At 39.4% G+C, this 27,134-nt stretch overlaps 1 protein-coding gene across 1 annotated transcript in view; it reads left to right on the top strand.

The window, feature by feature from the left end:
• Positions 1-588: 588 nt before the first annotated feature.
• Positions 589-27,134, top strand: part of pkd1b (polycystic kidney disease 1b) — a 38,414-nt gene continuing 11,868 nt past the window's right edge. Inside the window, exons 1-28 of the mRNA XM_036571826.1 lie at positions 589-903; positions 1,042-1,222; positions 1,407-1,597; positions 3,350-3,468; positions 4,141-4,288; positions 5,604-5,869; positions 6,285-7,031; positions 8,151-8,282; positions 8,379-8,554; positions 8,659-8,795; positions 9,459-13,090; positions 13,813-13,986; positions 14,088-14,225; positions 14,354-14,636; positions 15,568-15,799; positions 16,023-16,188; positions 17,055-17,183; positions 17,635-17,779; positions 18,585-19,190; positions 20,074-20,212; positions 20,333-20,585; positions 21,736-21,931; positions 22,108-22,275; positions 22,356-22,499; positions 24,283-24,493; positions 25,802-25,925; positions 26,090-26,242; positions 27,028-27,092. Of these exons, the coding sequence (XP_036427719.1) occupies positions 843-903; positions 1,042-1,222; positions 1,407-1,597; positions 3,350-3,468; positions 4,141-4,288; positions 5,604-5,869; positions 6,285-7,031; positions 8,151-8,282; positions 8,379-8,554; positions 8,659-8,795; positions 9,459-13,090; positions 13,813-13,986; positions 14,088-14,225; positions 14,354-14,636; positions 15,568-15,799; positions 16,023-16,188; positions 17,055-17,183; positions 17,635-17,779; positions 18,585-19,190; positions 20,074-20,212; positions 20,333-20,585; positions 21,736-21,931; positions 22,108-22,275; positions 22,356-22,499; positions 24,283-24,493; positions 25,802-25,925; positions 26,090-26,242; positions 27,028-27,092 (9,116 nt within the window). The 5' untranslated portion in view covers positions 589-842. The remainder of the gene's footprint in view (positions 904-1,041; positions 1,223-1,406; positions 1,598-3,349; positions 3,469-4,140; positions 4,289-5,603; positions 5,870-6,284; positions 7,032-8,150; positions 8,283-8,378; positions 8,555-8,658; positions 8,796-9,458; positions 13,091-13,812; positions 13,987-14,087; positions 14,226-14,353; positions 14,637-15,567; positions 15,800-16,022; positions 16,189-17,054; positions 17,184-17,634; positions 17,780-18,584; positions 19,191-20,073; positions 20,213-20,332; positions 20,586-21,735; positions 21,932-22,107; positions 22,276-22,355; positions 22,500-24,282; positions 24,494-25,801; positions 25,926-26,089; positions 26,243-27,027; positions 27,093-27,134) is intronic.

Genomic DNA, 27,134 nt, shown 5'->3' with positions numbered 1-27,134 from the left:
ACCTGGTAATAACACCGATTTGCCTATAATAGCTCTAAATAGATGTCAGGCACATATCAGTTGTTGCATAAATGTCTACACAACTCTCAACTGTTACTCCAGCTAAACTGTTGCCTAGCAACGAGCACTGCACCTGTCCTGTATTTTTCTGTTTCAGATAGCTTGTGTTTGAAGTGCTAAGGTGTTGTGAGAGTTCATGTAAAATTTACACAGATTTGCCTTTGAGCCAAATGGCATTAAGATTTTTCCCCAAACCACTTGCTGAAGTCTTTTTGACTGCCATCTTCACAATTCAAGATGAAAACCTGATTGCAATGCGTTTTCACAACAGACAATCTGCTACTCATGTAGATGTCTTTTGACATCTTCCCTTTTTATGTTTTTTTTTTAATGGATAATGGTGTATGAGAAGGGTTTAACCTGTCTCAGTGACTTTAACTGCCTATTCACCAGGGAGAGATTTTACAGCATGCTAATGAGGGCTCCTCTGTCCTCTGCACTCATAGGCCTGTTGCTGTGAGACAAACCAAAAGTCATCCAAATACTTTAAAAGGGGGTGAGGGGCAATGCTATGTTGAACACAATGCTAATAAGTCACTGAGCAAGAACAGGACAAGAAAGAAAGAGAAAGGGCAGAGACCAGAGAGAATGAGGGGACTTTTTAAAGACGAGAACCACAGTGAACGTTATACGATGGAAGACACTGACAAAGAGCACTAGGGAAAAGGAGCCCTGAGAACAGGATCTTATCCACGGGATAGAGACAGACTAATGGATGGCACTGTAGTTCTTGTATGATTCATCAGCATTTGTGGGAATGATTTACATTGGACACCAATGAAATGGCAATTGTTGTGCACCTGCTTCTCTTCTGGATCCTCAGTGCTGTCACAAGCTACAGTGGTGAGACGTTTTAACTGCTGTCCTCTCAGAGGATGCAGCTATTTTTGGATCTCAGCATTTTCAGATGTTTTTTCTGTATTTCTACTGATATATCACAGATGAATTAACACACTCTATTTATAAAATCTCATCCTCCAGATGAAGATTCTTGCCCAAAAAGGTCCAAAATTGATCAAGATGGTTTACACTGCTACTGGATCTCAGCATCTGCATCAACCTGGCTGGAGGCAAGAGATGTTTGTCAGAGACTGAAAGAAGGAGACATTGCCGTGGTGGATAAGCCAAGCGTTCAGGATTTCATAGACAACTCATTTCAGTTGTAAGGCATTGCTACATGTTCATTTTTTTTCTTATCAACTTATTAAATCCCTCTTCCATTTCAGAGAAATGAACATCAATGGTTGATGTTTTCCATGCAGTACATGGGCAAAGAGTGTAGAATGTTCTTCAAGCCATTAACCAAGCTGTGGTAATACATCTCTGTACTTTCTCACTGTTTCCAGAGAAGCACCTGCTGTGGTTTGGCTGAGAAATGAAATTAGAACTGGTGAGCACCATGGATTTGGACCCCCTATCTCCCAGCATAGAAACGGAGAGAAAGGGACTTGTTCTCAGATGGCGTTGGGTTTGAGGCAATGGAGAAACAGCCCGTGCAACAAAGAACATCACTTTATCTGTGGAAAAGAGATATCAGGTACCACAAACTTTAAATAGGTCACCATAATACACTTTTCATTCTAGCTCAAGTTTAATTTTTCCATATAACAGCACTTTTTTGAGTACAATTAAGTCATAGTACTTTTACTTCTACTCAAGTACTTTTACATACATATTTTAATTTTTAAAGTAAAATTTACAGAGTAAAATTATGTGTATGTTCCAGTTCATAAAACAATTAGAATTCAGTTCTGAAAGCCAATCAAAACAGAGCAGCTCCCAGCTGCAAAAACACTTCAGCCCTGATGTGTTCAGAGATGGCAGGTTTAGTGGAGAAAGAAACACACAGAAGAAACTTTATCCAAATGGTCATTTTCATTCGTTTTCAAATGAACTAAAAAAAAAATATTATCAGCTGCCAAACGTGCCTCCCAAAACCAGTCAAAATCTCTGCTTTTAACAACTGAACTTCCACCCTGAAGTGTACCAACAGTACAGCTGTTAGCTGACTGCTAGCTAAGCAGGCACTGTGTCCTTTTAACATTTTCTTCTTACTTTGTTGTTTTAGAATAACATGGCAGCTATTTCTAAAACTTAAAAGCCATTCTGTATATTTTATTGCAAGTGCCTGTCAGCTGCTGTAGTTAACATAGGTGTCAACGCATACAGTTTACCCCTGTAAAATACACTTTTGTCAGAGTTTGGAGGTGAACAGCTGTATAAGCCAGTGATATATGAATTTTAGCCTAAATTTAGATTTAATCCAGATTAAATCTAGATTTACTAGCCTAAACAGTTATGTGATCCCACTGCAAGTAGTGAGGTATAAGCACGTTTAATACTGTATGTGAGATTCTCGTCACGCACACTGTACACAGACGAAACAAACATCACCTCACGTGAGGCACGAGCCAAGACATCAGAGCGTCACTCACCAGATTTTAAAAAGTGTTGTGCTGTAATCAGATCATGGTTCTGTCTGAGTAGAAAAAAGTAGTGGAACTTACTTAAAATGCATAAGCGAAGAAATATTTACTCCTTGATCTCACCTTACAAATGACATCAGATCTCATCAGAGAATTTTGTCAGTTCATCACAGAACACAATGTGAGTCTGCTGTCTCTCTTTCGCACTCAGTCTGTGTGTGTGTGTGTGTGTCTCTGTCTCTCAGTGTACACAGTGTAAATGTGCACTATCAGAGCATACTGTGATCAGTCTCAAGACTCTTTTCAAAACATTTTACTCATGTAATATCATGTTTTACTTTAGTTTGGTTATACAGATCATTTCCAGTGATGTAGTCAAGTCAACTCAGAAGTATTTTCTTCTTATTATTGTGGATATGCAAAAAAGTAACTCCCACAAGTAGTTTTCCAATAAACAACTCTTACTTGAGTGATTTCTTTTATCAATAATTTTACTTGTAGTAAGTAAATTTTCACTCCCGTTACAGTACTTTTAGTTAATAAATTAATTGGAATTTTCAGCACTCTTTCCTCTCCTGATTATTATTATTAGTAGTTGTAATAGTAGTAGTAGTAGTAATAGTGGTAGCCATAGTAATAGTGGTAGCCATAGTAATAGTGGTAGTAGTAGTATATGCAGATTTTCAGCAATGGCAAAATAAACTGAAGAGCTACTTTAGTTTTGAGCATTGTGTGCTACTGAACAGCAGTTACACCAATATTATTTCACAATTAGCAGCAGAGGACAACATTCATTATACAGAGACAGAAGTACCAATCTGACCACTGACAAAAAGCACTAAACTTCTCTTCTTTCCCTCAAGTGTCTTTGCCATCGTTGGACAGCTATGTGATAGGTGTGCCACTGATGTCAGGCACATACACACACTCCCAGTTACCTGCATTACCCTCGCCACCAGACCTAGGACAACAGAGAGTGGAAGTAGGTACACACAGTTCAAGTGTATTTCTAATAAAGTACAAGGTGAAAAACACCTGACTGGACAAAGCACACTGTGACATTAATTAATGAATGTAGTTTAATAATGTACACAGTATGTTCAAAGGTTTGCTCATCCAGTGTTTATTTTCTGAAATAAAGGGTATTAATAGGGAGTTTGTCCCCCTTCGCTGCAATAACAGTGTCTACTTATGTGGGAAGGCTTTACGCTAGATTTTGGGGCATTACTGTGAGGGTTGGATTGCATTCAGCGTTCACAAGAGCATTAGTGAGATCAGGTACTGATGTTGGATGATCAGTTCTAAATCACCAACTCATCCCTAAGGTATTGAATGGAGCTCCATCACTCCAGAGAATACAGTTCCACTGCTCCACAGCCCAATGGCCCTCTATCCAACATTTGTCAGTGGGCATAGTGATCTTAGGCTCATGTGTAGCTGCTGCCATTCTTTTCTGTGCTTTTCTATGGAGATTATACAAGCTTTAGGCACAATTGAACATGTGTCAGGAGTGGGCCCACTTTAAAGTAGCTGAATTCACTAATTAGAAGGATTTCCTGGATGCTTTTGGACATTTGTGTAGTTTATACTTTGTTCAGTCGTGATTCTGTCTTACAAAACTGTGACCTTGTATGATTGTGCTCTGTCTGTACAGATGATGTTATTTCCGGGACTCTGGTTTAGTCATGGAGGCCAAGTGGTCTCTTTAGATTTGGTATCTCAGCCCAGTCAAGTGCTCACCATGGCAAGAGTGCAGATATTACGACCCTACTGCAGTCCAACCCATCACCTAGTGCCCCCAGGTAAGATTTAGATCGATGAAAAACATGTACTGCTTTCATAATATTCTGAAATTATGTTTTTTTAATTCCTGCTTCTGGGGATCCAGTATCTATTTCCCAAGCACATCTGATCTAGCCCAGTGGTCCACCAACTGATTATCTAGCCCCTCTAAAGTAGGATTAGCTGTGCTGGGGCCGGGAACATGGGCACGGGCAATCTAGATTTTTCCAGTACATACAGTAGGGGAGAGCGGGGCACAACCCAACAATTTTTTTTTTAATATATATATAAATATAATTTTAAACATATTTGAGCAAGGTAGAACATTTTATACAAACAACATACATATCCCTGCTACAAATTAAAATACGAACCTTGTCTACCATTTATGAACAATTCTATAACTGCACACATTACAACTTTCCCCACAGGCAGGATTAACTGCAACAGACAGAGGGGTTAGTTGCAACAGTCACTAAAATGTCTGGTGAATCAATGCAAAATATAATTAGCTCAAAACAGGTCAATTATTAGAACCAGACAAGCTCCATATATAAATATATAAAATGAAATGCATTAAAATACATATGAATAGTGAAAAGAGGCTGTCAAACAACAGCAAATGTATTTTTGATGTATTTTATTTACATGACATGTAGTATGTATAGTATGTTTTGATGATTCTGGGCATAAAAGTTCCTAAAATTAACTGCTTTGAATTTCTATGGATTTATATGGATATGGCTGTTGTGTGAAGACTATATTTTAGCCCTATACTTAAAATTTATGTATTGAAAAAAACGTATGATAAAAAATGTTATTTTAAGGTACAAAAACAAGCTGAAGCTCAAGACATATCTGATGGATTACTGTCAAAACTTGAAACTTTATTGGTATGTGAATATGAGATGAATAAGAGCATGCTCTCCTTGAACCTTTTTAACTACACAAAATATCCATGTTACCTGTGTTAGATTGTGCCCCACTCTCCCCTACTGTGTCAATGTTTTAGGCAGCCACTAAGGAAGTAATTGTGTTTTTGCCTTTAAAACTATGCAAGGCAAGAACACATAAACATAAACACAGAAAATAGTAACAAGATTTTTTTGTTATTGAAAAAGTTATTAATATCTTGGTTAGAAGAATACAGTTACAAGAGCACAGGTTCTCTGTAAACTCCAGAGAGATTAGTTGATTTAATTTAACGAAGGACCGATTAGCTAAAGCAGGTATTGGGTGATAACTGTAAATACTGGGCTTCCTTAAGAGAGCTTTAGGGTTGGTTAAGCTAACATACTGACAGACATCAAATCTCTTTCTCTCTGTGTCTTTCAGGCTGTAGTTCTCTCCTAAACCCCTTTAGCTGCTGCTCAGAGGAGCCTATGTGCAACACCACTGGTGTTTGTATCAGTGGACTTTATTGGTGCCACCTGCTGGAAAGTTGCCTGCCAGTTACCAGCCCATGCAGCCCTTATCGCTCCTCTGCTGCAGGACTGGTCTTTCCTCTGCCCCCTCGCTACACTGCAGTGCCTCCCTTCTACCATATGATGGCAGACATGTCCCTGAAAATCCTCCCAGCATCTGAACCTGTCCACTTCAGGGTGAGTACTAATAACTGACTTAGATTTCACATTTCATTTCACATTAAAGCTCATTAGAGATGTTAAAAGACAACTGATGTTAAAAGGTGAATCAGATCCTTAAAGTACAGTAAAAATCAAAGGTTTAGACACACCTGATTAAATGTATGTCTTTTGTTATCTTGAAGACATTTTCATCTAAAGGTTTATGCTTAATAAATGCTTGAAATTTGTTTCTAAGACAAATACAAACAGTGAGGTTGATGACTCTGTATGAAAAGTTTGAAATCACTGTTTTCAATATAAAAAATGTATATTTATGTATGGAATGATTCTGTTATTATGCTTCTATACAACTTCACAGATTTCAACTAATTCGTAAGATATCAAAAATCAAATAAATAATCCCATCATATTTTTTTTCTCATTCTCGCAGGTAACATTTGAAGAAAAAGGCATTTCTGTATATCCAGATGATATTGTAGCAGTGCAGCACAGTAGAAAAGCAGGAGAGTTCCTTCACTGTGTGAGCAGCTCAGACTCTGCTTGGCGACAGAGCTACCTGTCCTTGCCTGGGCCTGAGTTAGGAGGCTGGGTAGAGGTTGGTGTGTCTGTCCCAACAGATGGAGGCCAGTGGGTGGACAGTGTGGTGTGTGACCTGCGGCTGATCTATGAGGACCCTGTGCATGTCTATGGTATTCCACCAGTTCTTAGCAGCACACAGAGTGACCTCAGGATAGAAACTACAACACCAACCACCCATTTGGTCAAACCACAGACCCCAATCTCGGGACTTCATGTTCTGTATCCTGTGCTTGACAAAGAAAACCAAATACATTTGCCAGTCAATATCCAAACAATAATAATTGTCAAGAACCATTCAGGACACAATGCTACAAGCACATGGTCAGCCCCAGTGTTCAGGACAGGAATCCCCTTCCAATGGTCTTGCCCTCCAGATATGTCTGAAATCCAGGCAGCTTGTGAGAGGGACACCCCGGACGTGTGGTTCTCATATGTTTACGTAAAGCTCTCCGCCCAAGGGGAACAAACTCTTAACATCACTGCCTCAAACACACTCAACGCCCAGATGCTGAGTGTAAAACTACAAGCTCATATTCCAGTGACAGGACTAAGCATACAGCCACGGGGCTTCCATAGAGTTCTGGTGGATATACCACAGGTATTCCTGTTCTTATTTATCCTCATTTCTACATAGTTTTAATAAGATTTCAACAGGTAAGAAACATGAGCTATTATACAGTCTTTTATTCAGTGGACTCCCAAATGTTCCACTTCAAAGTAAAGGGGACAGATCATAAAAAAATTTGAAACAAAAATTGCATATAGTGTATAAATGATAGTAAAGTGTCACCCCTCCATCCACAGAATGCATATATGGAAACAGCTGCAAGAATGGTCCATTTTGAATTCACTAGTTTTGTGATATCACAAAAACATACACACATTGGGGTCCAAAAGAGCGACAATACAGGGCAGCCAATCAGAACAGAGTTCATTTACATGTATGTAAATGCTGTCAAAGTTTCAAAATGTGCCATTCACTCCCTAATCCATGCAGTCCTGTTTTGAATTTATTGCTCTTGTGGTGTCACAAAAATACACTAACGTAAATTTTGCCCATTTCATCTACAGGGCAGCCAATCAGAACAGAGTTCATTTACTCAGTCTTGAAGGTATATCAAGAAAAATTGCTTGTTTAATTGGGAGATATAAAGAGAAGTTGAAAATAATACATAATGTGTAAAAACACACATGCTATAGGTGTACTTCAGGGTCCAAAATTAAAATATAGAAAATATAGGATATGGGCCTTTTCAAGGTTCCTAGCACGCACAGTAATTACATCAAGCTGCCGGTTCATTTAGTTCACCTTGTATCTACACTCAGTGGCCTTTTTTATAGGTGCAGTTGGTCAGAATACAGGCTGTATCAGCCATGCTCTACCTTGTCCATCCACGGAAAGGGACCAACATAGGACCATTGCTGACCAGATATTATTTGGTTGCTGGACAGTTTATAGCACAGCAGTAACGCTAACATGATAGTGACATGTTATTGGATGTTATGCTATATACCAGACGCAGCAGTACTTTTAAAGTTTTCACACACCTCTGTGTCACTCCTGGTTTGAGAACAGCCCCTAATTTAAAAATATACAGCCAATAGTGGTCCTGTAGTCAGAAACTGACCACTGAAGAGCACACTAATGCAAACTGGTAGGTGTGTCTGTTAAAGTGCCCAATAGGCTCTTCTTTTATCTTTTCTTCTTTCTCTACAGGAGTTCACAGCAGCAGTGGCTGCTGGCTCATCTGTGAAGTACACCTGGGTTACTGATAATCTTGTCCAGTTTGCCTACACAGGGCAAACTTATAATGTAGTATTCAAGAAGCAAGGAGAGTATATACTCAAGGTAAGCATACAGCAATGTAGAGTTAGGAGTCCAAGAGCAGTGTTAAGGAGCGGGAAATGTTAACACATTCTGATGCTGTTATTCTGTCTCTATTAGGTAATGGCAGAAAATCCTGTTAGCTCTCAGTTTCTAGAAGTCAAGCTCACAGCTGATGTAATGGCCCCATTAGCTAACCTAACATTACTCTCCAAGAAGGAGGCCATCACTGTGAGCACACCAAATATCTACACCCTGAGAGTTAAACTGGACATCTCCATAGGGGTCACAATAAGGTTAGCACTGGTTCACAATGTGTGTAAAACTTTTTGTGCAGTAATACATATCTTTATGAATGAAACCTTTTAACACAGATGATGTGATTTCTGATGTTCCACAGGTGGGATTTTGGTGATAGTTCTACCTGTGTGAACCATACATTTTCTGCCCCATTGGAAAGGAGAAACACCTCTCTGGATCAGACTGCAACACAGATCTATCTGCAAGACTCAGCACATCATACCTACACTACACCAGGTAAAAGCCTTTAGTACTGTGCAGTCAGAGACCGCTCTTCATTTCTTTAATTTCCAGTCAAAACAACACACATCATTCATTTTTCAATGTGAAGGAAAAAGCAGAAAACATTCCAGGCTTAATACATTACTAAGGCTTATTATTCATCAACTACAGGGACTTGCAAACTAATGGAGCTTCACGTAGGTTATAGCTTTGTGTAATAAAACTTTGGGCCCACCAGCGAGCCCATGGCTTGGTAAAGGGTTAATGTGTCCACGCTTTGTGTTTTTTATAGCTTCAATTTGTTTGGGAATACTTGCGTTCAGTTTTTCAAAGAAATCTGCAAGGATATTTTTCCGCATCTCCAAAGTTCAGCCTTACAAGCTGGTTGCATTTTCTGCTTCTCCTGATCCAAGTAATCTCAAACACATTCGCTGAAGTTAAGTTTGGACTCTGGGGTGGTCAGTCCATTGTTCTGAGAACACCAGCAGCTTGTTTGTTTGATCTGCAGTTTCCTTCTAAATAACTGAAGAGTGACCTCTGGCTTTTGCACATTACTGCATATGGAAGGAATACTTTTAATGCCATATAGAAAAAATGACAGGTACTATTTATTTTAGTTCCATCTACTGTTCTTCATCTGTTTCCCTAAAAATGTCTTTTCTGTCTGTTTCTCTCTAGGTGACTATACACTAAGGATAGAAGCCGAAACTAAATATGACCACATCAAAAAAGCTGTGCCCATTAAAGTGCGGTCTCCACTGACAAGAGTGCTAATCTCGTCGATGCCTACTGTCCCTAAAGTCAACCAAAGCATTCTCTTTGAAGCCTCTTCATTGCCATCTTCATATGGAATACTTTACTGGTGGAACTTTGGGGATGGCTCCCAGGAGCTTAAAGGACCTCATTACAAAGTCAGCCATGCTTTTAAAGCAGCTGGTGTATACAATGTTTCTGTCTGTTCCAACAACACTCTGTCACAGATGATTGCCTGGATGTCTCTGGAAGTTGTTGAAACTATCTCAGGTGTACATCTCAGTTATAATGGGCCAAATGAACTCAATTTGATCACTGAAATCTATGGAAAAGTTTCTACAGGAACCAGTCTCAGGTGGACTTTTGAGCTTGGAGATGGGTCAGTGTTTAAAAACCTCTCGAAAAGCTCAATCTCTCACATCTACAAGTCTGCAGGAAACTACACTGCTCAGGTAACTGTTTCTAATGCGGTGAGCAAAGTGAGACAGTCAATCGATGTAGAAATCTATCAGCTAGCCATTAATGGAATCTGGCCATCTGGCTGCATAGTGAGCGGAGAGGAAGTAAATCTTCAGGCAGCGGTCACTGGGAATGTTTCTTCACTTACTTTCCACTGGAGTTTTGGGGATGGTACACTCTTATCTGTGAAGACAGGAACATCCACAATCGCTCACACTTTCTCATGCCCTGGGAATTATCTCATTGATTTGACTGTCTACAGCCAAGCAGGATCCGTGCATTATCAGGCCACTGTGTGTGTTGAGGCCTTAATTACAGATTTGAATCTTCACTCAGCCCAGAATGCTGTAGCAGTTGGTGAAGAGATATGTTTTGATGCTTTGGTACGTCCCAGTGGTGAAATGTACCAATTTCTGTGGTATAATAGCTCGTCCAGTGACTCTCCGGTTATTGGAAAATCACATCACTGCTTTTTTTTTGCTACAGAAGGCATGCATGAAATCATGCTGATCACACATAATCAAGTCAGCCGCAAAACAGCCAAAGCAACTATTTTTGTTCAAAGGCCTGTTTTAAAGCTATCAATCCAACATGAAGGTAACTCAGATGTGCTTGCTGTCAATCAAGCTTATTCCTTTTGGACTGAACCGTACCAAAATAATGGAGTTGTTAAGTGGGACTTTGGTGATGGTTCTCCAAAGAAGGAAGGCCAAAATCAATCACATGCTTTCACTTCAGCGGGTAGGTTTCATGTCACTGCTTCAGTTTTTAATGCAGTCAGTCAAGAGTTTGTGGATGCTGATGTGGATGTACAAGTTCCTATATCAAATTTAGTAATCCATACTAATCAGCCATATGCAGAGGTAGGCCAAGAAACAGTGTTCACTGTCCTATGCAATGTTGTAGATGATATAAGATATTTTTGGACAGTGGATCCCCTCTTTCCATCAAAACTTGGAACATCAGAGTACAGATATGTGTTTTCCAGAGCAGGGATCTTTGAGGTTAGAGTCATGGCACAGAACTTTGTCAGTAAAATGGAAACCTCAGCTTCAATTGAGGTTGTTGAGAGAATACAAGGGGTTCAGATTACAGGCCAGATACTTAAATCTATGAGATATTTCCCCACAAAGGAGACCATCACTCTGACAGCCTTTGTAAAGCATGGCTCTAACTTGACATATCATTGGCTGGTTTATCAAGATGGATTTAATACAAGAGTTGATGATGGTGAACATTTTAAGCTACTTACCAACAGCTCTGGTAATGTATCTGTCAAGCTGACAGTTGCCAACGTCCTTGGCAGAGAGCACAAGGATGTTACGCTGAGAGCAGTGGAGTGTGTTTCAGGTGTAAATATTTCAACACCTGCTTATGTAATAGCCAAAGGAAAACCGGTGAATATAACTGTAAGTGTGAAGACTGGGACAGACCTTCAGTATATCTGGTTTCTTGACTCTGACTACTCTCCTGTAACCACAGATGTACCTTTTGTCCTTCATGTATTTAAAGCTATCGGCATTTTTAAGCTGAGAGTGTCAGTGGCAAACGTTCTTGGCTCCGCTGATTCCACTAAACAACTCACAGTTCAGGAGCATATTTCAGATATTGACTTTGAGGTAGATGGAAAATCACATCCATTCTTTATCACATCAAACAGCCTCTTGCAGTTGCATGGATCTGTCAGAAAAGGGAATGTTTTACACTGGGACTGGACTGTGGCCTTGCAGGAAAGAAATGTAATCAGTTTAGGTAACAATCAAACAGTTAGCTATTCCTTTATGGATGTAGGGGGTCATCGTGTAACACTTAACGTGTCAAATGACATTAGTTGGCAAAGTGTCTCGCACATAGTAACAGCGGAGGATGCCATCCAAGATCTAAATCTAAGAGTCAGTGAAACGGTCATTTGTGAGAATGATGCCGTAACTTTCATGCCAACCATCTCTCAAGGAAGTGATGTTTCGTTCCTCCTTGAATTTGCAGGAGGGAATTCTTCTCTAAGGGTTCTGGAAAACTTTACCATCTCATCTCTTCCTGTTGGAAACCACACAGTCAAAGCAATTGCCAAGAATCATGTTAGTACTCTATCAGCAACTGTGGCTGTACAAGTGGTAGAAAGAGTTAGGGGTCTTCATTTTTGCTGCTCAACTGTCTTGGAAGCATTGAAACCTTTCAGTTTTAAAGCATCAGTCATCACTGGATCACAGGTGACTTACCAATGGAGCTTCCAACTAAACGGTTTCAATTTATCACAAGAAACTGGACAAAATGTCTTGTATACGCCATTTAGCAATGGTTCCCTGGCTGTGACAGTAGAGGCTAGTAGTGCCGCCTTCTGTTCGCAGTCTGTAACAGAGACGGTAGTTGTTCAGTGGCCAGTGAAAAAAGCGAAGCTTATAAATTCCCCAGATGGACCTTTCATAGATCATCCTGTCACATTTTTTGCCCTTGCTGACAGTGGCAGTGACCTTATGTTCCAGTGGGACTTTGGTGACTCTGATGATGCAGTCAAAATTACAAAATCCAACACAATAGACCACAAATACAAGGTTAAAGGCAGATTTGTGGTCCACGTAACTGTTTTCAATAATGTTAGCCGGGTCTCTGCACAGCTGCCAGTTGTGGTTAGAAAGCTGGAATGCACACAGCCTCGAGTCTCCCTGATCCAAGACCAGCCAAATATCCTGAAGGCCACACCAAACTATTTTGAAGCAAGTGTGGAACTCAATGGATGTGTTTCTTACAAGACCACCTATCTCTGGGAAATCTTCCATGATCCAAACTGCACTGAGAAGAAAGTGTCATTAGACAGTTCAGTAGATGTTGCAACACCACTCCTGTCTCTTCCAAAGAAAATACTTGAAGTGGGGGACTACTGTCTGAAGTTTTCTGCTAGGTTTCAAGGGACACCCCTGCACCATCACAAAACCACCAAGATTTCTGTAGTGTACAGTCCACTGGTCCCCATAATCAAAGGCGGCTCTCACCGGATGTGGTCAAGCCAGAATGATCTTATACTGGATGGAACTGAGTCCTACGATCCGGATTCTGCAGCCCATGATGACCTCTTACAATTTCAGTGGGATTTTAAAGTGGTATGTGTAACTGTGTACTTCTGACTGCTTATGTTTTGTTTGGGTCAATACGATTTGTTCATATAAATCAAAGTAAGCCATGAGTTAATATCCACTGCATCCATTACTACATAGCTTTCAGAGCATGATGGTTAAACAACATAGAAGCAAACAGCAAAACCAATCGTGCATCAGATCTTCTAGTTATCTGCTCATCAAGCAAATCTTGAAGTGAAATTGCTTTAATGTCTAATGCCTAAGTTTACAACAGCCCCCTGTAGATTATCCACAGATGTTCAAATTGTAAACAAACTATGTGATGAAATGCAGGTTCTCAGCAGTGTTATAGTTATGGTTAGGATTAGTACCAGGCCAGCAAATTCAGTGACACAGACAAAGTTTGTCTTGCCTTAAAGCCAGTATAAGTCTGCCTGTTAATAGCTCTGAGTTTGTTGTTTCACAAAGTTTAATCCAAAACTATTTCAGCTTCAGGAATGAAATAAAAACAAGGCCATTCTCCAGATGATCAGAATAGCGTGCAGCAGGCAGTATATGTTCCTCAGTAACAGCTTTCCATTTCTGTCTAATAATTTTGACTAATTTACCGCCATCAGTGTTCTGCAGGTTTGAAGAATTGTCCTTCCTTTGAGCGAGGAAGCAACATTTAGAGATGATTGTAATTGAGTATGTCAATCATAATTTAGCAAATGGTTGTCTGAATTGTAAAATAATAATGTTTCCAGCTGCAGGACTCTACCACATCTCATTCTTCAGGACCCTTCTTCCCTAATCAAATTATTCAGCACAACAGAAGCTCCCTCATTCTGCCCAGTCACATTCTAGAACCAGGCAGCGTGTACCAATTCACACTAACAGTTCAAAAAGATGGACGGCCATCTGTCTCTACTAAGCAGTATGTGAGTATAATGTAACATATTATGTATTATTATTATATATTACATATGAAAATTATTGTGTGAATATTGTAATGCCGTTTTGGCCTGTTCTGCTCTCTCAGGTGAAAATGTATGAAGAAGAAGTGATTCCTGTGGCTGTGAAGTGTGTGTCCTGCAGTCTACACTCCTCTTCTTACGTCAGTCACAGCCATCCAGTTGCTTTGGCTGGTCATTGTTCTCTATGCAATGGCACAGTTAAGGTATTATAAATATCCATTTCTATATATTATGATGTTTATTGACAAGTATAGATATTAATACATACGTAGTTAGACTGCCTTTTATACTGTTCATATTCAAATTAAGCCAACAATCCTGTATCCAACAGTTTAAGTGGACGGCAGAGAATTTAGTAGGAGATGTTCTACACCTAAATGAAGTTACAACCTCAACTGGAGACGGAGCTCCTATCCTTGTCGTCAGGCCTGACGTACTGATGGCTGGATCTGAATACATATTCACTCTCAGTGTTTCCCAGTCAATTACTGGTCTATGGGGATCAGCCAGCATTGCTTTAAAACTCAACCACCCACCTCAGGGAGGCAGCTGCACACTCTCACCTGAAGATTCTGTTCAGCTCCTGCAAGACATGGTCTCATTCAGCTGCTCAGGTAAGTGTGATACTTCATTGTGTAGCAAATAGAGTGACCCAGATAAAGTTTGTCCTGCCTTAGAAGCTTGTAAAAGACATTGTGTTTTATTTGAAGCTTGTAACAGACATATTAACATACAGTTTACCTTGTATGTAGCAGTTTGAAAGTGATTCCTTCAGTCCTGGTATAGAGCTGCTACTGCTTTCCTGTTCAACTGACTGAAACCCCTTGGTTAGACTACTACTCATACTCGCAGTCGATGAAGTGTGTAGGACTTCCTGAAGGCCTAGTTTTTTTTCTTACAAAAATTGATCCCACTCATTGGAAATCAGAACATAATTGACTGATTCCACTGTCACTTCCTAATTAGGTTAGTTGTCAATTTCATGCATTAGATCTTAAGTCCAACAAAGCCTTAGCCAATAGGAGAGGTCACTTGGTTATATCTACCTAGAATGACAGCAATGTATGAAAGGAGCGATATAAATAAACTTGCCTTGCCTTGCCTAGATACCCCAGAGAAAAAAAACAATCCTGATTCTGTAATTTTCTGTTGGGCTTTAAAGGAATTTAACCCTTTGTTTCCAACCAAAACTTGATAATATTACTACAATACTTGAAGAATTTAAATATAACAAGCAAGAAGATGCTATTTACTAAAATTTCGGACTCAAATTAGTCAGTACTTGCCAAACATTAAACATTAACATTAAACATTAAACATTAAAATCGCATATCCCCACTTCTTTCTTCTTATTTTAAATCACCAGCTGCCCTTTACACTATGTGAACATTTCATTGAAATGGTCCAAAAGGACTTGGAATAAAATATCATGACATTAACATACATTACATTCAGAACATTTTTTTCTTCTTTTATAAAATTACCATATCTGAGAGTTGAGGTATAATATGAAAGCAGTTCTTGGTGTCTATTCTCTATTGACAGGTTGGCTGGATGAAGACAGAGAATCTGCTCAGATGATATACTCTCTTCGGGTGGCACAGTGTGAAGACCCTGGACCACAGTGTCCTTTGATAACTCTATACAGAGGCACCCAGCACACATTCAGAACCCTGGTACCCCTCGGTAGTGCAAGAATGAGGGACAATGCTTCCATCATTACCATAATAGTGCAAGTTGAAGACAACATGGGAGCTAAAGTCACTGCCCTCAGAAGGTGTGCAAGATGAGATGTTACTTGCTTAATACAGGGTTTGCTAATGCTGGTGTTGTAGCACTCAAACACCCCATCTTTTGGTGTTTTGCAGCTCTAACACACTTTAATTCATTAGGACTTGTTTGTTGGGAGCAAGAAAAACACTAAAATGTGCAATGATGGTTTCACAAGGAACAGGGTTGACACAAACTGTTGTACTCATGTCTGTTATTCTGTTATGCAGGAATCTAGTAGTGGTGTTGCCAGTGAATGACCAAGGCACAACAGAATGGCTGAAGAGAAAGAGTCAGTCGGAACTTCCGGCCTTACTGCAGCAGGGCAACCCTCAGAATGTTATACAGTACTCCACTGCCTTAATCAGCCAGCTCAATCAGGTAGGGCATGACACTGTGAGTGGAGAGATCAATCCATACTCAAGGTAAAACTATAACATCAACAACAGAAATCCTGGTTAAAAACGAAAACTAAACTACTTTTTAAAGGGCTGGAAACACTGTTTTCCATAATATAAAACCATTTTTTGCAGGTATATGCACAACATGATTCTGACATGATACTGGTACTGTGTAATTTCATAGGTTTCATCTCATTTGTAGGAAGCTGTAAAAAATTAAAAACTTTTAGATATGTACTTGATGATGAACACAGCAGTATTATGGTCCTTTACATACTGAGAAAGCTGAAGACATTGAAAATGAAGTTAAAGTAACATTAACACCCAAAATTACTTGTATTCCAAAGTGGATAACGTGATCAGAAGTTACCAAAAGAGAAAAGTATTAGAGATCAATACACAAAATTCAGATTTTTGTGATGTGTTACATTGGTGTCTCAATTCGATACATTTTTCGATACAGTGAAAATAAGGAGTTGCTGGAAACGAGCAATAGCAACCACCTGAAACACCATAGCAATCACTTAGCAACACTCTAGCAACCACATGAGATACCATAACAACCACCTCATAACAACCTAGCATTTACCTGGGTTAACATAGGAACTGCTGAGCAGCGCCCTAGCAAATAGCCTGGGAATTGCTTAACGCCTTACTTGGCTAAAGTATTATTACACACTTCTATAACCTAAGAAGTGTTTCCAAACTTTTGGATTGTAGATGTTGCCTGTGGGTAGATGCTTCAGTTTGACAAAAGAATGTGGTCACTTTCATGACCTTGAAAAAAAAAGAAAGAAAAACACTAATGGTCTCCATCCTCTCTACACCATTAACTGTCTCTCTCCTTTTGCCCAGTTGGAGGCTATGAGTGGGCAGGATTTTGAGGACAGAGTGCAGATGCGAGGCAATGTGACCCAGGCCCTGGCTTCTCTCTCAGTGTCCTCGCTCCAGGACGCAGCACAGATCAGCTCCGCTTTGGCTCATTCCACTGTATGTCTCTGTTTTAATGATGCTCATTGAAAAAGACAGCAGTTCCCCCAAGGCATCAGAAATGGCCTCTACTCTGCTAGCTTCAACATCAGTTAAGGCCTAACACCAAAGGGTCAACAGTGTCCGGTAGAACATGTACTTAACACTCATCTTGTGTGGCATAAAGGGTAAAAGGGCACCGCTGCGTATGGACTGCCTGCAGTGATGTGGGTAAAATAAATAAATAAACAATATTAATAATAAAAAAGACAACTACAGTGCTTCTTAAAATGCCAAGGAGGAAGGATAGTGAATTGTAAAGACTAATGTTTGTGAAATAGTAATGTCATAAGCAGTGCAGTAATTACCATATAAATGAACTATTTTCAAAGGTTTCATTATTTGTGATATTCAAAAACTCCACTGCCTATTCTGACATTTACGACAAGAAAATGTTTTTACTCACTCATAGGCTGTTCCTTCTGAGCTCCAGTGTGGAGACTGCCACAGCAGAGTAGTGGAAACCACACAGAAGATGATTAAAGTCATCAGAGAACAAACCAAACAAGGAGACGTCACCCCTGTAGACACTGGAAGGAATATTCTGAATGTTCTGAGTAAGTACCATTTGTGTGAAAAGTTCACCTTGTATTTCAATGTGTTTTTGCAATAACTGCTGCCTCGAGAGCAAAGAATATTGGGGTGCTTCAGAAAGTGGTGCTGGCTGCTTGCAAGAAAAGATCATACTTGGGGGGGGGGGTCAGAATCTATTTAAATATGTTTTTAACAATAGCTTGGGGGAGAATGAACAGTCAAGGTCTTATACAAAATCTTCTTCATACCAAAGAAGACAGTTTAATAAACAAGCATTGAAAAAGCCTGTTGGACAACCCATTCCAAAACCATTGTCATTAATATGGAGTTGCGCCCAAGGTGACTGAGATGTTATTGCTCCTAGATGCTTCTATTTCACAATAATAGCACTTACAGTTGACAGGCACAGATCTAGTAAGGCAGAAATTTCACTACTTGACTTGTGGCATCCTATAACAGTACCATGTTTAAAGCCACTGATCGCTTCATTATGACCCATTCTACTGCTAATGTATGACTATGGAGATTGCATAGCTATGTGCTTGATTTTATACACCTGTTAGCAATGAATGTGGCTGAACTCAATATTAGGAGGGGTGTCCACATACTTTTGGCCATATAGTGTATTACAGCTGTAGAAAATTGCAAAACACTTACTTTGAAAAGTAAATTCTAATTTCAGAAAAGGCAAGATATGATAGATAATATATATTCTGTATATTCCTTATTCACTGCCACCCTGTCAGTGTACCAAACCTTGAAGGTTCACTCTGCAGTGTTAAGCTGATGATGGCTTTTCTGTCTCTCAAAGTGCTCTTTTTCTTTCAGGTAACTCCATGACTGCTGTTCAAAAATCAAAGGACATTTTAGGTGCTAACTTCCATTACAAGCATCAAGACATTTCAGAAACTGCAGTATCAGCTTTGCAGCAAGTAGGAGAGCTCATGCGCTCTTTGATGTGGTCACGGATGCCTGGTGAAGAAGCTCTTTCCCTGAAAGCTCCTCAGATCAGTGCAGTAGGCATACGGGACGACCCTGCCTCAAATTTATTGTGCACTGAGGAATCCAGTCACTGTCAGTTCCACATCCCTCCAGCTCTGAGCTCCCAGCTGAGCAAGGAGAGAGAAGAGGTCCTTCAGGTTCTTCTGGTTATGGAGACTGAGGGGCACCCATTTGTCTCAGCTGCAGATCCACCAATCTCTACTACACTTGCAGCTATGGAGTTTGCTACACCACAGGGTCAGCCAATCGCCATCGCTAACCTTACATCAGACAGCGCCATACAAGTCACTCTACACAAGCAGGACATGGACGTCTCACCAAGGGTCAACATCACTTTGCCATCTAAAGGAAGTGTGAACTTCACAGTGAAGGCGGTTGAGATGGACTCCAATGCTGGACTTTTCATCGCCTTGAACTTCAGTTTAATTCAAGGTAGCATCCTCATACCTAAGCCACAGTATCTTCAGCAGTGGACACTATTATAAAGCCATAAGCCACAAGAGGTCATGCATTGCAGTGATTTTATGACAGTTAAAGAGGAATTCCACGGATTTGTCAAAATGTCTGCATAATTCAATTCAAGTCATTAGAGAAACTTTTCAAGTCAGAATTATTTACAGTGATGGTGAATAAAAGATGTCCAAATGCATCTTAAAGTTACATCACTGAAAGTTATTATACAAATATGTTGCCTAATGATTGATACATTGTTTTACAATAGTTTTGCATTAAAATTCTGATATAATTCTGATATTTTTAAGATAAGATATTCCTGGCAGAAAGGCAGGACATTTTTGTTAGTGACCCTAATTAGTCCCACAACGGGGAAATTTTACCCCTGCATTTTACCCATCCGTGCAGTGAAACACCACATACACACTAGTAAACACACACAATAGGGGGCAGTGAGCACACTTGCCCAGCACGATGGGCAGCCCTATCCACGGCACCCGGGGAGCAGTTGGGAGTTAGGTGCCTTGCTCAAGGGCACTTCAGTCACGTAGTGTCAGCTCAGGGGAGCAAATCGGCAACCTTCTGGTCACAAGGCTGGTTCCCCAACCTCCAACCCACAACTGATGCATATGCATAAAGCATTTCCACAATAATAAAGTATGTAACATCAGCACACTTTCTTTAGATTACTTACTTTTGGCAATAATTGGGTTGATGTGAAATATTTCATTGAATAGATTGGATGGAAATTATGTACACATTTGACTGAAGTCATTTTAATGCATTCCTTTTTTCAATGTGTTCTGTTTCTCAAAGCAATCACGTGTTCTACTATTCATTTTTACTGTGTATGTATTGGCAGGAAGTGGTCAGATAAACTCTGGTCGAGTTAACGTCAGTGTATCCGATCAACGAGGATTTCCACTGTCCCAGCACAGCCTCAACCTCTCTCTCTGTACTGATATTCCTTCAGTGGAGGATACCATTTTCCTTACACCACTGTAAGTTCTTAATGTCTGTGCATGCTAAACACGTACTGAATTATTATGTAAATATTTTTTACTAGATCTGTTTAAAATATCTGCCCTGAGATGATTTCTGTCTCTTTATGTCAAACCCAGATTGAACAGCTCTTCTAAGGAGCTGTATGTGACCCTGAACAGCAGCATGAGCGATGCAGAGGTGTGTGTCTCAGTGTGTGTGTTCAGCTCGCTCTGTCAGTTCTTCAATGTGGAACAGAGGCGTTGGAGCACGGATGGTCTGAATGTGCTCAGTAGCAGTAGCCCCAACACTGCTGACTGCCTCACTCAGCACCTCACCCTATTCGGAGCCAGCCTGTTCGTTCACCCTGACGCCATCCTGCTTCTGCCCCCAGTGTGTAAAACCTCTCAGTTACCTTTTATTAACATGACTATGAGTATTGTTTCTAGTGTATTTAAACATGATGCATCTTCTGACTTTTGCTTCTTAGCTAAACAAATACACTTTGAAAACTGATATGTAAATAATTACACCTGTGTTCTGTTAACACAAAATGGGTTATAAATAGAAAAGGCAGAAGTACATGGTTAATTAACACATACATTTTGAATGTATAAGCATCTGTGAGCCCTTAAAAGACTTGTTTTTAATGAAATAGAAACCAGTAAAGGTTTGGATACTATAAAACAACTATTTACTAATACTTAAGAAGGAGCCCATGATTGTTGAGTGTTAGCAAAGAGTTTGATGAGTCAGAGAATTCATTATGGTCCAGAATTGACAATTCCTAATAACAATTCTTGACCTACTTAACCAGCCCTAACGACTTAGTTAGGGCCAAACAAATTATTAACATTCTGAGACCGTACAACTGGATGGGTGCCAAAACTTTTGCACACACAACACAGGGGGTGCCAAAACTTTTGCACACATCACAATTACTATTTAATTTTTTTCTGTTTTTAAAAATAAAAATAATTAATATAACTGTGCATTAACATTTGCTGAAAATTCTTCATTTAATTATCTTTTTTATATAGTTTGCTGCAGAGTTTGTGCTTGTAAATCCACACAAATACTATAAGCAAATCATATTTTAAAAAGCTTTTGACCCAAAGGTCGAAAACAAGGGGATTCAATGTGTGGTGTTTTGTATTATTACCAAGATAATACTGTCACAAATATTCTGACTAGTATTTTCATGTGACATTGTTTATCACAAAATAAACTTTTATTTTGCCTTTTAATATTTTAAGCCTTTTAATATTAATAAGCTAACGTAAACTGACAGATTTAAAAAGAACGCTTAAAAAAGTTAGCTGTCCATAACGTTTGACACTGAGTGTATACTTCACATGCTGATACAGTATATCAAGGCAGACCAGCAGTAATAATTAAAACATTGGTCATGTAATTTCACTGCTGTCTTAAGATACCCATCTCATAAATAAAGCACATCACAGCCATGTAGATTAATCATAGTAGGCTACACTTACCAGACAGTCTGCGCATTCCATTCACCTGATGAATGATGTTGTTGCAGTCAGATGGGCCGGTGAGGAATGTGGTGGTGGGGATAGTATGTGGAGTTCTGCTCCTCATTCATCTGCTGGTTGGACTCATTGCCCACAAGCTGGACCATCTGGAGAGTCTGCGCCTGAGCTGCATCCCGCTGTGTGGCCAGGCAGGTCGCTATCATTACCGTGTCTTGGTCAAAACAGGCTGGCAGAGAGGGGCTGGTGAGTGAAGAATGAAGGCCACTATGAGATGACACATTTACTATGGCTTATAAATAATATTCAATATAAATATAAATCAATATTTTGTTGGGATGTTAAAGGAACCAATACTAAAGGAAACAAATACAAGGAACTTTCTTTGTGGACATTTCTCACCTAATCAGTGTCTCCTATAGGTACGTCTGCTCATGTAGGCATTAGTTTGTATGGTTTAAACAAAAGCGGTTCACGTCACCTGCAGAAAGAAGGAGCCTTTCAGAGAAATGGTCTGGATGACTTTCAGGTAGAAACAGATGCCAACCTGGGAGAAATCTGGAAAATATGCATCTGGCATGACAACACAGGTGTGCCACGTTGTATCCCTCCTCTTATATTTGAACTGTTTGAGGATGAATAAACTGTGACAGTTTCTTCTGCACTCCAGGTCTGGATCCCTCCTGGTATCTTCAGCATGTGGTAGTGTGGGACATGCAGATGGATAACATGTTCTTCTTTGTGGTGGAGGACTGGCTGTCTGTGGAGAATGAAAAGAACTCTGGGATGGTTCAGAAAGTGGTGCTGGCTACTTGTAAGAAGAGATCCTGTTTGTCTATATTTTGTACAGTATTGAGACATTTATATTTTTATACAGTGTTAAACACCTCCTAGTTCCCCCTTGTGACATATACCTTAAAAGTCTGTATTTAGACTTTGTCACTCACTCACATCTCTTTGAAACAAGTGGAGGAATTCTGTTGAAAGTGCACATTCTAAGCTTTCAGTCCATACCACATTTGTGTTTGTAAGTAGAAGAAGACATATTTTATTATGGTTTCAATTTGATGAAAGGTTATTGTTGTGCAAGGAATCTTTTTACCAAAAGAAAAAAACATCCTTTAAATTCTGCCCTGTTTTTGGCAAATACTTAAATGACCCTAAAATGACAGTTCTAGGGGAGAAGGACTTATTGATCTAGCACTGCAACCTGTCAGTCATGTCAATTTCTGCATCTCATTTCCAAAAAAGCTGGAAAAAGTATAAAAAGTAAAAACAGAATGAAATGCTGTTCAAATAAATTGAACCCTATATTTAATCAAACATTATACAAAGACAACATATGAAATGTTGAAACTGAGAAATTGTATTGCTTTTTGAAAAATATATGCCTATTTCCAATTTGATGCCAACAGCACATTTCAGTTGGGACAGCAGTATGTTTACCACTGTGTTGCATCACTTCTTCCTTTAACAAAACTCTCCAAGCGTTTGGGAACTGAGGAGACAAATTGCTGCAGTTTTGAAAGTGAAATGTTTTCACATTCTTGCTTGATAGAGGATTTCAGCTGCTCAACAGTTCAGGGTCTCCTTTGTCATATTTTTCATTTTATAATGCGCTAAATGTTTTTAAAGGATGACAGCTCTGGACTGCAGGCAGACCAGTTTAGCAGCCGGATTCTTTTGTCCAAGTCATCCATGCCATTTGCACTAATGCACCCCCACAGCATCATGATGCTGGCTTTTGAACTGTGCACTGATACCAAGCCAGGTGGTCCCTCTCCTCTTTAGCTCAGAGGACGCAGCATCTATGATTTCCAAAAAGAATTTTGTCGGACACTTTTCCACTTCGCCTCAGTCCATCTTAAATGAGCTCGGGCTCAGAAAAGGCGGCGGCATTTCTGGACCCTGTGTATATATGGGTTCTTCTTTGCATGGTGGAGTTTTAACTTGCATTTGACAAACTGTGTTCACGGACAGAGATTGGAAGTGGTCAAAGCCATTTCCGCTACAGAATCGTATCATTTTTAATGCAGTGCCTTCTGAGGGCCCAAAGATCACAACCATCCAATATTGGTTTTCGGCCTTGTCCCTTGTATACAGAGATTTCCCTGGATGCTCTGAATCTTTTAATGATATTATGTACTGTAGATGATGAAACTGAGTCGAAATGTTATTCTTGAATTGTTGCACTATTTGCCTGCGCAGTCTTTCACAGAGTGGTGAAACAGTCCCCATCCCTACTTCTGAAAGTTTTTTTTTTATCATTACATAACTTTTGTGTACTTTTGCTTTACTTTGGTTGGCCCTGTCTAAACTTTTTTGAACTGTGTTGCTGGCATCAAATTCAAAATGGACATATATTTTTCAAAAAACAATATAATTTCTCAGTTTCAACATTTGATATTTTGTCTTTGGGCTATTTTCATTTAATATAGGGTTTGAATTATTTGCACATTGTTGCATTCTGTGTTTTTTTACATTTTGCAAAGCATCCCAACTTTTTTTGGAAAGGGTCTTGTAGCTCTTTATTAAATTGCTGTGGATGACGAAACAATGTTGTTTGTTTCATTACTGAATACCGGGTGTTTTTATAGGCCCACAGGAGCTGCAGCAGTTTGGCAGGATGGTGCGTGCTCAGCTGCTGTTTGGGCTGCGAGAGCACCACCTCTGGCTGTCTTTATGGGAGCGTCCAGCTCACAGCAGCTTCAGCCGGGCACAGCGAGTGACCAGCTGTGCTCTGCTTCTGCATCTGTATCTGGCTGCGGGGGCAGTGTGGTATGGAGCAGTGAGCACAAAGAGCGGCAGGTAGCTGACCAAACACCATTCACACACCCACAGTACTGCTGTAGATGCTTCTCAGCACCGGACCTCAAGCACACCACACATCACTGCAGAGTTGATTGCACTTGGTCAAGCTCGGTAGTTCGTGTTAAAAATTTGCTGGTGTGTTGAATTGTGTGTGTAAGAGAACATTAAAGTGAACATTTCTCAGGTACCAGAACTCTTCAATACTATGATACCCTAGTGTGATTGTGCTAATATGGATACACAGTTCAGAAAGAGAAGCTGCAAATGGACAATAAAAAGTGCTTTAACCAAAAGCATTGATTATACACATTAAGCCTATTGTCAAGAGATCAAAAGTTTGATCCCTGGCAATGCCACACCCACCTATGGCCTGGAGTCCAAGAGAGTATAAAGTGGTCTCTTTCTCTTTGGGTGTGTGCCCTCTCTGCCCTCATCATCCAACGAGATCTGTTAGCTGTCATGGCAATTGGCATTTAGCATTCAAGCATGTCTTTCAAGTGTGTTGAGTTGTCCTATGATGTTCATTAGCATCTGACAATATTCAAGATTTTAAGATTCAAGTGTCTCGAAGGAAGCGCATGCTAGCATTATGCCTGTGATTAAACTGGGGCAAAATTGGTAGAAAAATTCAAAAACCAAATAAACAAAAAAAAGTAACACTCTTGCACAAAATGGGTACAATTATCTTATATCTGTGATGCTTGTTCCTCTTTCTTATAAAGCACAGATGCAAAAATGCATAATCACAAAGCACTGACAGTTTTCAGAATGTTATAATCTATTATAATAACATTCAAACTTATTTTTGGGGCAAAATAAAATGCTAGGTCTGTTTTAAAACGCAGACATCCCATGGCTAGGTTGGTGTACTGTTTTTAATCTCTTGGAATTTTATAATTCATTCTAATCAATTATAATGATGATATCAATAATGATAAAATAATAAAAAGAATAATATTCAAAAATATTAAAATGAAAAGAATGCGCTGAATTTTTTCAAATTCTAGGGTATTTTAACTCCTGCCCATAGGCTTATTGTATTATTTGAATTGTCTGTATTGTTCTACTGTAGAAACATTTCCCTCTGTTAAATGTATGTCTTCTGTGTATTTTTAAAAATAATAATAAATCTGAAATCAGTGGTGAATCTTTGAACACTGAAATCTTGTGATGTATTGAATCCAGAAAATAGTTACCAAATTAAACCCCCTCCCTCTTTTGTGAACTGGCAAGAATTACAGGCATAAATTCCTTATCACTGCTAGAAATCATTGCCTTCATGATCTTTTTACTTTTTTAACACAGAGGTCCAGTTGCTGACCAGATGTTAACGAATACAGAGACCATATTGATTGGAATGACAGTGGCAGTTGTGATGTTCCCTCTCCAGTCCCTCCTCACCTCCCTGTTCTCCCTGACAAAAAGCAAGGCATGGAAATCACTCACTTCCTCTACATGTGCCACTTTCTCTTTTATCAAAAAGCCACAATGATAAGACGGCTTCAGGAACGTAATGTTAGTGTTAATAATATTCCTTTATCAGATTACTTGATTATACTGTGTACATGTGGCGATATGTTTTTTCTGTTCCAGGTGGTGATGGAGCTGTCACTTCCTCCTTCTCCTGTGTCAGACACTGTGGAGATGGATGTGTATCTCAGCCACACAAACTTTTCCTGCTCCTCCTTTCTGTCCATGCCTGGTGGCCCTGAATCCTCCACATATGAGAGACCTTCCCCTTTTACTGTGAGACTTTGCCAAAATCACACTGTTAAAAATGAAAGTCAACTTCAAATCATAAAGTAACTCATTACACAGTGTTTCTTGAGTTTGTCTAAGTCAAAATCTTAGTTTAGTCAAAGGTTCCCTTCATTTTTTAGTTCTGCTTCTCAGTTAGGTAAATAATGTAGAATTTGCCTGTTAGCTCAGACTCATTCAATCGCATAATGGCTTAGTCCATTGCACCACTCAGGAACACTTGAAGTGTCTCAGATCTCAGGAGTCATATCCATAAATGTTTAGTACACACACACAGACAGACAGACACACACACACACACATACATACATATACATATATGTATATATATATATACACACACATGTGATGCAACTGTCTTATAATTCACCCCAACATCAGGAGATTGTGAGTTTGAAGCCTAGCAAACCCACAGCTGTCTACATCTGGAAACCCAAGAAGGGAAAACGTCTGGTGGGACTGAATGATTGAAAGAGTGCAAGCGAAGAATACAAATTTTATTTTGTTTACTTAGATACAGAACTAGAAAGGGGAGTTGGGAGAACTTTTGACTAAACTAAGAAGTTTGAAGAAGTTTGAGTTCGGTGAACTGTAATGTCCTCAAGTTGAGTTCACTCAAGAAAAACAGTTTAATTAGTTTCCTTCATTTTTAAATTGAGCTACCTTCTCAATTGTCACAGTCCATGTTTAATCTACCAATGTTATTTATGATTATTTGATTCCTATATTTTAAATGGCTTGGTGTTGATACAGTCATGTTTTCATTTTATTAGGAGTCCTTGGGTAGCCTGAAACTGCAGTCTGAATTTTTGGGAACTTCAAATATGGAGAATGAAAGGTACAGCAAAATGTTGATGCTACTGCAGTTAATACAATTTAA

Source organism: Colossoma macropomum, unplaced genomic scaffold, assembly GCF_904425465.1.
Source record: "Colossoma macropomum unplaced genomic scaffold, Colossoma_macropomum, whole genome shotgun sequence".
Taxonomy (NCBI): Eukaryota; Metazoa; Chordata; class Actinopteri; order Characiformes; family Serrasalmidae; genus Colossoma; species Colossoma macropomum.
The sequence above is the reverse complement of the archived record's forward strand: the minus strand, read 5'-3'. Positions and strand labels throughout refer to the sequence as shown.